The sequence below is a fragment of the Taudactylus pleione genome, unplaced genomic scaffold (genome assembly GCF_031769625.1).
Source record: "Taudactylus pleione unplaced genomic scaffold, aTauple2 ptg000978l, whole genome shotgun sequence".
In the NCBI taxonomy this organism is placed as follows: domain Eukaryota; kingdom Metazoa; phylum Chordata; class Amphibia; order Anura; family Myobatrachidae; genus Taudactylus; species Taudactylus pleione.
The window spans coordinates 877501-890742 of record NW_028285379.1 but is presented as its reverse complement, the minus strand read 5'-3'; the positions used below and the strand labels follow the sequence as shown (position 1 = coordinate 890742).

Here is a 13242-nt window from a genome sequence, read left to right as displayed (position 1 = left end):
TAGGCTGATTAATATGAAAAGCCGACACTAACTTGGGAAGGAAGGCGGCTTCCGTCCGGATTTCCGCCCTATCAGCATGAAACACCAGGTAAGGTGGCCTATAGGACAGAGCACTCAATTCTGAAAATCTACGAGCCGATGCTAAAGCCAGAAGGAGGACAGTCTAAAAAGACAAGTACTTCATATTAGGGATGTGCAGGCTCGGATAGGTTCGAGTTTGCACGTGGAGTTCGGATTTTTCCCTCCAAAAAAACGGAACTCAGAACGAGGCAAAACGTCATCTTACATGGACGATCATCATTCCTGGACAAAAGACCAGGAATGATGATGTTCGTCCATGTAAGATGACGTTTTGCCTCGTTCTGAGTTCCGTTTTTTGGGAGGGAAAAATCCGAACTCCACGTGCAAACTCGAACCTATCCGAGCCTGCACATCCCTACTTCATATCAATCTCTTCCAAAGGTTCAATCATGGACGACTGAAAAAACAGAAGCACTAAGTTCAAGTCGAAGGGAGCTATCGGATGTACAAAAGGAGGCTGCCCACGCAAGACCCCCTGAAGAAACGTCTGCACCTCAGGAATGAGGGCCAATTTCCGTTGAAAGAAAATGGAAAGGGCAAAAACCTGCACCTTTAAAGTTCCAAGACGAAGGCCAGAAACCAGACCAGTCTGAAGAAAATACAGAAACCAGGACAACCGAAAAGTCCTAGAGGGAAGATCCCGACTGGAACACCATGAGATATAAGAACGCCAGATGCGATGATAATGCGCAGCCGAAACTGGCTTCCTGGCGCGCAGCATGGTATGAATAACAGAGTCTGGGATTCCTCTGTGTCTTAGTATATCGGTTTCAAGAGCTACCCCGTTAAACAGAGCTGCGCTAAGTAGGGGTGTACGAAAGGACCCTACAGTAGCAGATCCGGGCGCAGAGGGAGGGGCCACGGATCGTCTGACAATAGGATTTTAGCAGTCGAGGAACAGGTGGAATCGGAGGAAAGAGGTAAACGAAGTCGTAGATCCACGGAACTGTCAGAGCGTCTCGACACGTATACCGGGGGCTGACGATTCAATCGTGACGCCATCCTTGAAGGCTGGAATCCGTTGTTATGATGATCCAGTGCCACACTCCGAATCTCTGGCCCGCTAAAAGATTGTTGGATTGTGTCCACCAGAAAAAGGCCACTCTGGTAGCTGGGCTCAGACGGATCTGTCGATGTAGAAGCAGATGAGACCCTGTGTTAGTAGGTCCAGCTGAAAAAACCCTGGAGTGGAACCGGCCGAACTGTAGTGCCTTGAAGGCAGCTACCATCTTCCCCAGGAGACGCAGACAAAGAAGTAGGGACACCTTCCTTGGTCCGAGGACCAGCTGAACTAACAACCGGATATCTCGAGCTTTGTCTATTGGAAGAACGATCCTCTGTGATGCCGTATCTAAGATCATGCCCAGAAAGAGCAGTTTCTGGGATGGATTGAGATCTGCTTTCTTGAAGTTGATTATCCAACCGTGTCGTATTAGAGTCTGATATATCAGGAAGGCATGACTTGTTAGAAGAGATACCGATTGCGCTTTGAGTAACAGGTCGTCCAAATAAGGAATTATGTTCACTCTCGATGACCGAGAGCATTCATAGCTGACATGAGTTTTGGTGAAGATGCGGGGATCCGAGGAAAACCCGAACAGCAACACCAGAAACTTATAATAATCTTTCAATATGGCGAAACGCAGAAAGGCTTGGTGTGGTTACCAGATGGGAACATGGAGATAGGCATCCTTGATATCCAGGGATAATAGGAACTCTCCTGGTTCCAAGCTCGCAATAACAGACTGCAGAGACTCCATTTTGAACCGATACATCCTGAGATACAGGTTCAATGACCTGAGGTTCAAGATGGGCCTGACCGATCCATCCAGTTTGGGTACTCCAACGAGGTATGGGGTTTTACTCAAACCAGTTTGATGTTCTGGAACCGGAACTATCACAGATGATACTACTAGAGTCTGGATAGCCTCCTGTAGAACCCTGGCCTTGTCTGTAGGTATTGGCAGACTTGTAGCGAAGAACCGACGTGGAGGGGGGACTTCGAAGTCTATTCGGGATCCCAGGGAGATTAGTTTGCGGGTCCACTGTTCTGGAGAGGTCTGGTTTCCAACTTGTTGAAATCCTTGCAGGCGGGCTCCCACTGTAGGAGGTCCCAGGTGGGCCGGAAGACCGTCATGCCACCTGTTTCTCCGCTGGTTTAGGCTCCTGTCTACGTGCAACCGTGTGTGGGCGACCTCTACCTCTGCCGCCTCTTGCTTGGGAGGGAGCACCTCTGGCTCTACCTCCAGAGTAAGATCTTCTGGGAGCCGGTGCAGTTGACGGGAGGAAGGAAGATTTACCCCCCGTGGCCTGGGATATCCATTTGTCTAATTCCGGGCCAAACAGCATGTCTCCATTGAATGGTAAACCCTCCACCACACTCTTGGATTCTGCGTCCGCATGCCAGGCGCGCAACCAGAGGACTCTGCGGCCCGAAATAGCAGAAGCAGATATGCAAGCACTAATTTGACTGATCTCTTTTGACGCTTCTCCCAGGTAAACTGCAGACACACGGATGTGTTCTGCTTGTAGGCATAACTGTGCTCTGGAAATACCAGAGTCCAAACCTGTAATCAACTGGTCAGCCTAGCCAACCACTGCCTGATTAACCCATGCCGTAATAAGAGTGGGCCTAAGTTGAGCACCCGCTGGAGTATAAATAGATCTTAGCGTTGTCTCCAATATACGGTCCGAAGGATCTTTTAGTACTGTAGCTCCCGGTACTGGGCGTGCTATCTTCTTAGAGAGACGGACGCATCTACTGGAGGAGGCGTTTCCCACTTCTCCATCATGGATGATGGAAAAGGGTAGCTAGACGGAAACCGGCGCGGAATTTGGAACAGTTTATCCGGTTGTTTCCAGGCAATCGAGAGCTGTTGTTGAAGATGTAGTGAGAACAGAAAAACCGTTCATTAAATAATTAAGAGATTCTATAGAGTAAGTGCTATACAAGCATCACATAACGTGGACCCAGCATGTTACACCTTAAACAGAAACACCCTTTTGAGACGCCTTTGTTCTGTTAGACATGGATACACACAGTCACCACACACAGAGGGACAGAGTATATACAGAAAGCTGGCCTGGGACACAGAGGAGGAGATACACCCCACCCCCTTCCCACAGATCAGATTCCCTGCACCCCCAGTGTATTATGCACAACCTCTGTACCAGAGCCTTCTGTGCTTATCTGGAATGGGGAGCCAGAGAATCCAGCCTTCTGTATGTCTGCAGCACTCTTCCTGTGTAAGGGAGAGATGCAGGCATTTAACAGTTAAAAAACGGCAGCCACGCTGTTATCTACAGCTGCTTGCCGCGTATAGTGGAGAGAGAGAGGGAATAGAGCCCGCGCTGATTAGGCTCCGCCCCCTTCTACATGCCCTAAGGGCTCCGATTATGGCAGCTATGTGGCCATTACCTCCCCCTCCGCGTGTATCAGCGGGGAGAGGGGAGAAGCAGGAAGCCGGGTTTGAACAGCGCTATGATAAACAACACAGCGCATGTGTTAGCGCTGGTCAGCGGGGAGAAGCAGGGAGCCGCGTGCACTGAGTACACACAGCTTCCCTGACACAGCGGGACGGGAGCCACGTGGGCAGGAGCCGGGGGATGCGCAGCATGTTACTCACTGCGTGTCCCCGGTCTCTCTCTCTCAGCAGGTCAGCAGAGTCTTCTCTTCTCTGTGTGAAGACTTTGCTGTGGCGATAAGGAGCTGTCAGGAGCTCTTTTAGAATGGGCACTGCGCACTCCTTCCTGGTGTTTGCTAAAACACCAGGGCGCCAGGTACCCGGATAGGTGGCGAAGGGTACCTATAGGAGTGTAAAAGATGCTTTGAAATAAAAAAAATAAATAAAAAATAAATGTATTTGCTGGAGCACAGCATAATGTGACCAGCTCCTAGAGGCACATTTTCTAAACTGAGGGCTGGTGGGGCATAGAGGGGGAGGAGCTTCACATTTCTCAATTATTTAAAGTGCCGGCTCCAGTTATCCATGCCTCTATACCAAGGCGTAAGCACCTCCAGTGTCCCCTAGCGGATGAAGAGAAAAGAAGAAAATATAAAAACTTCAATAAATACGAAGAACCCTTTTTAGTCAGGTACATATCGCCTTCTCTGCCCTCCCCCATACACCCGCATATCGCCTTCTCTGCCCTCCCCCATACACCCGCATATCGCCTTCTCTGCCCTCCCCCAAACACCCGCATATCGCCTTCTCTGCCCTCCCCCATACACCCGCATATCGCCTTCTCTGCCCTCCCCCATACACCCGCATATCGCCTTCTCTGCCCTCCACCAAACACCCGCATATCGCCTTCTCTGCCCTCCCCCATACACCCGCATATCGCCTTCTCTGCCCTCCCCCATACACCCGCATATCGCCTTCTCTGCCCTCCCCCATACACCCGCATATCGCCTTCTCTGCCCTCCCCCATACACCCGCATATCGCCTTCTCTGCCCTCCCCCATACACCCGCATATCGCCTTCTCTGCCCTCCCCCATACACCCGCATATCGCCTTCTCTGCCCTCCCCCATACACCCGCATATCGCCTTCTCTGCCCTCCCCCATACACCCGCATATCGCCTTCTCTGCCCTCCCCCATACACCCGCATATCGCCTTCTCTGCCCTCCCCCATACACCCGCATATCGCCTTCTCTGCCCTCCCCCATACACCCGCATATCGCCTTCTCATAATTAACTTTATGACGTGTCCGCGCCATACAGATGTCACTCACTATCACGTGTCCGCGTCCTACAGATGTCACTCACTATCACGTGTCCGCGTCATACAGATGTCACTCACTATCACGTGTTTGCGTCATACAGATGTCACTCACTATCACGTATCCGCGTCATACAAGTCACCCACTATCACGTGTCATACAAGTCATCCACTATCACATGTCCGCGTCCTACACGTCACTCACTATCACGTGTCCGCGTCCTACAGATGTCACTCACCATCACGTGTCCGCGTCATACAGATGTCACTCACTATCACGTGTCCGCGTCATACAGATGTCACTATCACGTGTCCGCGTCATACAGATATCACTCACTATCACGTGTCCGCGTCATACATATGTCACTATCACGTATCCGCGTCATACATATGTCACTATCACGTATCCGCGTCATACATATGTCACTATCACGTATCCGGTCATACATATGTCACTATCACGTATCCGCGTCATACATATGTACTGTAACTCAGACGGACATTAGTATATTAGAGAAATGTGTGAAAATATGTTCAGTGAGCAATAACAAATTTCCACTCGCAACCAGACAGAAGAGACGCCCGCCCTGGCTTACCGCTTCCCTTTTAGGCTTCATGGTCAGAGCAGGGCCCGGGGCTTTACGCCGAATAGTCACAAACCTTCTAAAAGGAGTTGAGAAGATGAATGGAGAAGTGGAGTCCCTGCAGATAGAGAATACATACGGTACATACGGTACATGCGGTACATGCGGTAATGTGTTGTATTGGTTGTACAGTTCTATCACAGATGGAATAGTGAATAAAATGATAGCACTGGTTCATGGCGTTACAATCTGCAGATCATGAATAGGAAGGAGACCTCCGATCAATGTAACATGGCTCATTAGCAATCACTTATAGTATCAGCAATAACATACAGACAAATAAAAACATTCATTCATGCAGGAAATATTTAAATATAAACTATAACTGCTGCTTTCTTTACATAGCTGTATGTGATATCACAGATCATTATCATATAGCTGTATGTGATATCACAGATCATTATCATATAGCTGTATGTGAGATATCACAGATCATTATCATATAGCTGTATGTGAGATATCACAGATCATTATCATATAGCTGTATGTGACATATCACAGATCATCATTATCATATAGCTGTATGTGAGATATCACAGATCATTATATAGCTGTATGTGATATCACAGATCATTATCATATAGCTGTATGTGACATATCACAGATCATTATCATATAACTGTATGTGACATATCACAGATCATCATTATCATATAGCTGTATGTGAGATATCACAGATCATTATCATATAGCTGTATGTGATATCACAGATCATTATCATATAGCTGTATGTGATATCACAGATCATTATCATAGGGCTGTATGTGAGATATCACAGATCATTATCATATAGCTGTATGTGAGATATCACAGATCATTATCATATAGCTGTATGTGAGATATCACAGATCATCATTATCATATAGCTGTATGTGAGATATCACAGATCATTATATAGCTGTATGTGAGATATCACAGATCATTATATAGCTGTATGTGAGATAACACAGATTATTATATAGCTGTATGTGAGATAACACAGATTATTATCATATAGCTGTATGTGAGATATCACAGATCATCATATAGCTGTATTTGAGATATTACAGATCATCATTATCATATAGATGTGAGATATTACAGATCATCATTATCATATAGATGTATGCGAGATATCACAGATCATTATCGTATAGCTGTATGAGATGTCACAGATCATCATCATCATCATATAGCTGTATGTGAGATATCACAGATCATATAGCTGTATGTGAGATATCACAGATCATTATCATATAGCTGTATGTGAGATATCACAGATCATCATCATATAGCTGTATGTGATATCACAGATCATCATCATATAGCTGTATGTGAGATCACAGATCATCATTATCATATAGCTGTATGTGAGATATCACAGATCATCATTATCATCATATAGCTGTATGTGAGATATCACAGATCATCATATAGCTGTATGTGAGATATCACAGATCATTATCATATAGCTGTATGTGAGATATCACAGATCATTATCATATAGCTGTATGTGAGATATCACAGATCATTATCGTATAGCTGTATGTGAGATATCACAGATCATCATTATCATCATATAGCTGTATGTGAGATATCACAGATCATTATCATATAGCTGTATGTGAGATATCACAGATCATCATCATCATATAGCTGTATAGACAGCGCAATACATCATCCGTAACCTAGCAGTAACAGAATTTTGCTACTGACCGATAAATTCCTTTCTCTGTTTCTATAGAGGACACTGGAGGCTAAAGACAGTGGGGTATAGCCAGAGCTAAGTGGAGCTGGGCACTTTAAATTTAAAGAAGTGTGACTAGCTCCTCCCCCTCCATACCCCCCTACAAGCCCCAGTCTAATAAAACGGTGCCCGAGGGGTGCTGAGAAAAAGCAAACGGAAGAGGACACGAAGCAAGTACATGGAACACAAGAAAAACAGTAACACAACCAGAGACTGAAAACAGTTCTTTAAAATCCGTAACAGAAAATGACCCCAACCCTGGCAGGAAAGACCAGCGCAGGGTGGGCGTCCAGTGTCCCCTATGGAATCTGAGAAAGAGATTTATCGGTAAGTACCAAAATCTTGTTTTCTCCTTCACCCACTAGGGGACACTGGAGGCTAAAGACAGTGGGGACGTCCCAGAGCTCCCATTACAGGCGGGAAAGCGCTGAGAACCATGCCAAAACCGACAGGACATGCTGCGTCTCAGAGGCCGCAAACATATAAAATCCGGAGAGAAATATCTGTAAGGAAGTGCCTCGAATGCTGTAACCATCCACCTCAGGAGGCGAATGGAAACATGCACCGAAACTAGACGACGAAGACAGTCCTCAACATCTTTTGAAGAAGGAATACCTGCTGACATATGGTGTCCCTGATCCTACCTAGAAATTGTAACGTCTGCTGGATGCAGATGTGACTAGAAAAAAAATTTCAGAATCCACCCATGACGAATGAGACTGTTCAGAGTTACTAAGATTTTATCCAGTAACGGGACCCTGGAATGGCCTTCAGCAGATAGTCCAGATGAGGGATGTTAGTGATCCTCTGTATGCGATAGAGTCCTCCGCACAGCCATGATTTATGTAAATACCCTTCAGCTTATTATTTAGCCCCCAGGGTAAGTGGAACTGAGAGTTTTGAATATAAAATGCAGAAACGTCTGTAAAGGCGACTAAGTGGGGATTTTTGTTATCCAGAGATATTCTGAAAGGTCCTAGTCCTGCACTCCTCGAGGGAAAGGACTCTGGAACTCATTCAGAGGCGGACAGAGGATGCAAGCGGTCGCTCAGAAACTGGGCGGCCACTTGCATCCTGACCGCCCGCCTCTGTTGTGGTCGTTAGGCTGTGAGTTTACACCCACAGCTCTAACGACCGCTCGGGTGATGGTCTCGGACCATCGCGACCATCGGGGCTTACGACGAGACCCTAGGGTAGGGTCTCACTTGTCGTAAGCCCCGGAGAGCTTCTGGCTCTGTCTGAGCCGGAAGCTCTCCGCTGACATCCCCCCAAACCCCCCCTTCCCCAAACGGTAGGCATTCCCAAGGGAACGCCTCCGTTTGGGCTGCCACCCCCCTGGCCCGCCTTCCAAACGGGGCGAGCTGTCAATCAACATCGACAGCTCGCCCCCTTTAGATCGAGACCCGCTACGACCGGCGTTGTCGGTCGTAGCGGGTCTCACGCATGCGCACGACGGCACCGTCGTGCGCATGCTCTGTGGGGGGCCATCGACCCGGTCCGAGCGCATCGGCGCTAACGATCGGGTCTGAATGACCCCCTCTATTCTTTGGAACAGATGGAGATACCTCAAGTCGAGCGATGAGAATCCGGTACCTTGAAGTCCATAAGACGCGCTCCCACTCTGGGGACACCATGAGAGGAAAACCCACCAAGCAATATGCTTAGTAGAGCTGTTGCTGCGACTCAGCCCCTATCTCCTGAATCACGTGAAGGTGACGGTCCCGTAAACAAGCTGGAGCACTAAAGGACCCAGGCGAGGGTGCTTAGAAGAACTCTGGGGGGTGGAACCACAGGTGGTATATAAAAGGAGATACCTCCAGTAGCTTAATAAACACTATCCGCAAATGGAAGTGATATGTACAGTTGCCTCAATGTTACATTACAGAATCACCCCTGCCACAGTATAAATGGACTTGAGAGTACACTTAAAGCTCCAGCCCGATATCTTTAAAAGACATGGTCCCAGGGGTATACAAATCGGGAAACTGGCTGCCTTAATACAGACAGCCGGCTTCCCGACTGTCATATCCCGGCGAGGTTGAAATGACGGGCGTCTACATATAGACGCCTGACATTTTCCCAACGGTGGGAGACAGGTGCCTGGCATCCCAATCGAAGGGATGCCAGGCGCCGCGAGCGGACAGCCACGGGGGGGAGGGGAGGGGACCCTACCCCCCCGAGAGGGTTAGGCTAGGGGTAGGGAGGGAGGCAACCCCGGGGGGACTTACGGTTAGGTACCCCCCCGAGAGGGTTAGGCTAGGGGGAGGGAGGGTTAGGCATCCCCAGGGGGGATTAGGGTTAGGCACTTGGGGGGGAAGGTTAGGGTTAGGAACCCCTAAGGAGGGTTAGGTTAGTAAGTACTTGCCTATCGACGATCGGGATTTCCAGCGCTGTCGGGCTTCCGCTACCGGGAACTCTGCTTTTGTCGGCCAGGCGCTGCCGGGAATCGAACCATGCGGCCCGTGGTATTTCATACCGATTCCGTCCCAGGAATAGGAAACGTCAATAAAACGAAAACGATGGACCTAGCGTTCAGAATATAATCCACTTTAAGTGAAATTGGAAATGCAATATCTTGACTTTTATTTCTTAAAAAGAAATACGGTGTAGCAGGACAAGTGTCCTAATCCTGTAACTGCAATACCAGTCGTAATGCAGAAAGTAAAGCCGCTTTCGCATCTGATACAGTTGTGGAAAGGGACAGATCCATAGTTTTAAGCTAAGATTATACTTCTACAGAACACTTTACCGAGAAGCATAAAATGCCTCTTCCCAGACCACTGTTAGCGGGACAGCCTCTTACCGGTACCCTGTCTGCCTATGCTGTGGTCTTATTAGCTTGGGGTGGGACTCTGCTCAGCATAGAGAAGACACTATGTACGCCACAGCGCTCTACGTGCTAAATCACCTCATGAAGGCGTATAAACAAACTGGACGCCAAGGAAAGCACCGCTTGTCGTATACAGTGCATCCGGAAAGTATTCACAACGCTTCACTTTTTCCACTTTTTGCTATGTTACAGCCTTATTCCAAAATGGAATAAATTAATTTTTGCCCTCAAAATGCTACACACAATACCCCATAATGACAACGTGTAAAAAGTCCTTTTGAGATTTTTGCAAATTTAATACAAAAAAAAACAAACTACGTAATCACATGTACAGAAGTAATCACAGCCTTTGCTCAATACGTTGTTGATGCACCTCTGGCAGCAATTACAGCCTTAAGTATTTTTAAATATGATGCCACAAGCTTGGCACATCTATCTTTGGCCAGTTTCGCCCATTCCTCTTTGCAGCACCTCTCAAGCTCCATCAGGTTGGATGGGAAGCGTCGGTGCAGACATTTTCAGATCTCTCCAGAGATGTTCAATCTGATTCAAGTCTGCGCTCTGGCTGGGCCACTCAGGGACATTCACAGGGTTGTCCTGAAGCCACTCCTTTGATATCTTGGCTGTGTGCTTAGGGTCATTGTCCTGCTGAAAGATGAACCGTCGCCCCAGTCTGAGGTCAAGAGCGCTCTGGAGCAGGTTTTCATCCAGGATGTCTCTGTACATTGCTGCATTCATCTTTCCCTCTATCCTGACTAGTCTCCCCGTTCCTGCCGCTGAAAAACATCCCCACAGCATGATGCTGCCACCACCATGCTTCACTGTCGGGATGGTATAGGCCTGGTGAGCGGTGCCTGGTTTCCTCCAAACATAATGCCTGGCATTAACACCAAAGAGTTCAATCTTTTTCTCATCAGACCAGAGAATTTTATTTCTCATGGTCTGAGAGTCCTTCAGGTGCATTTTGGCAAACTCCAGGTGGACTGCCATGTGCTTTTTACTAAGGAATGGCTTCTGTCTGGCCACTCAACCATACAGGCCTGATTGGTGGATTGCTGCAGAGATGGTTGTCCTTCTGGAAAGTTCTCCTCACTCCACAGAGGAATGCTGTAGCTCTGACAGAGTGACCATCGGGTTCTTGGTCACCTCCCTGACTAGGGCCCTTCTCCCCCGATGGCTCAGTTTAGATGGCCGGCCAACTCTAGGAAGAGTCCTGGTGGTTCCGAACTTCATCATCCGTAAATGGAAGGAGGTCACTGTGCTCATTGGGACCTTCAAAGCAGAAGATATTTTTCTGTACCCTTCCCCAGATTTGTACCTCGAGACAATCCTGTCTCGGAGGTCTACAGATAATTCCTTGGACTTCATGCTTGGTTTGTGCTCTGACATGCATTGTCAAGTGTGGGACCTTATATAGACAGGTGGATGCCTTTCAAAGTCATGTCCAATCAACTGAATTTACCACAGGTGTATTCCAATTAAGCTGTAGGGACATCTCAAGGATGATCAGTGGAAACAGGATACACCAGAGTTCAATTTTGAGCTTCATGGCAAAGGCTGTGAATACTTATGTACATGTCATGTTTTTTTATTAAATTAGCAAAAATCTAAAAAAAAAACCCAGAACTTTACACGTTGTCATTATGGGGTAATTGTGTGTAGAATTTTGAAGACAAAAATCAATTTATTCCATTTTGGAATAAGGTTGTAACATAACAAAATGTGGAAAAAGTGAAGCGCTGTGAATACTTTCCGGATGGACTGTATGCAGTGCTGTGTGTGTTCTGTCACTGCTCTGGTAGTTTGTCACAGTTTTGGTCATGGGCACATAATATACATCACACAATGAGGCCACAAGACACAGGCTGCTTTAGGTCATGTGCATAATTGTAGCGGTCACCATAAATTGGCACAGCCGCATCAGGTACCGTAGTAATGTCCGACAGAGAGAGGTCGTCCTCGTTTAGGAGGCTCAGGAGGAAACGCTCAGCTCTAAGCAGCGTATTTTCCTCAGTGTCTTTCATAGGAATCTTGTTAGAGCCACCATGGGGTCTATACGTTATGGAGACATCTACACGTTTATTGCTATACCTAATAGCAGCATCTGGCCCATGCCGGCAATCTACAAAGGCAGTGAGAGCCCGCTCCTCAGTCCACAACATAACATCCTTTTGTATGTGAGGTTGTTTATTTATAACAGGTCCACGCTCAGTGCCAGGTGCACTGAGCGTAGACCGTGAGCTTCTCATACACATGGAGGGTAGGCGGAGCAACAGACGCGCAAAACCCTCGTAGGGACTGCACATGGGTCGGGGGAGGAGCTGCCGGGGGCGCGCCTACCTCCCCTAAGCTGCATTACCCAGCCGGGTACGCTGGCCTCGTGGCAGTAGATTGCGTCTGCTGCCGATCCCCGGCGTCAGACGATAAGGCCCCGGCTGGTGTAATGAGGATGCGGACAATCCCTGGTCCTTACAGCAGCAGCTTCTGGTGCGTCTCTGACACCAGAAGTAAAGACTGCCGCACGCGATTCCCCGTAACATGACATCTCCGAGCAGTCCAGGTCGCAGCCTCGCTGCTAGCTAGGCTCAGCCACGCCCCGCCGAAATCACCAGCACAATTAAGGATGTTGTGGCCTGGCTGAGGCAGATGGAGTCGCAGTACATGCGTCTTCATACCGACGCTTAGTACGGCCAACTCAGAAAAACTTAAAATAAAACATAAAATAAAACCTTAGGACTGCTCTAAGCAGTCCTCCTGTTACAAAGGTGCGCCTAAGCCCTGCCGCACCAAACAACAAACTGAGGTCTTATGGCTAGGGGCGGGGTATATATGGAGGAGGACCCGGGGCATTCTGTCACTGTTTGGTGCCTTGTCTTCCAACAATGGTATCCCTATGGACCCCGAAGAAGAAATTAAGTTTATATTTTTAATAGTGATGTATTTACGTAATAGCGTACCTCCACTCATGTGTCTGTCCTGCATACAGGTGAGTGGTACCTGTGGGCAGCCTGTAACCTCCCGTGTATCTGTCCTGCATACAGGTGAGCGGTACCTGTGGGCAGCCTGTAACCTCCAGTGTATCTGTCCTGCATACAGGTGAGCGGTACCTGTGGGCAGCCTGTAACCTCCCGTGTATCTGTCCTGCATACAGGTGAGCGGTACCTGTGGGCAGCCTGTAACCTCCCGTGTATCTGTCCTGCATACAGGTGAGCGGTACCTGTGGGCAGCCTGTAACCTCC

At 48.0% G+C, this 13242-nt stretch overlaps 1 protein-coding gene across 1 annotated transcript in view; it reads right to left on the bottom strand.

Annotated features, from left to right (window-relative positions):
* HASPIN (histone H3 associated protein kinase) overlaps nt 1-13242 on the bottom strand; it is a 104948-nt gene that overhangs the window by 45474 nt on the left and 46232 nt on the right. The window contains exon 4 of the mRNA XM_088460774.1: nt 5400-5505. Coding sequence (XP_088316900.1) covers nt 5400-5505 — 106 coding nt within the window. The remainder of the gene's footprint in view (nt 1-5399; nt 5506-13242) is intronic.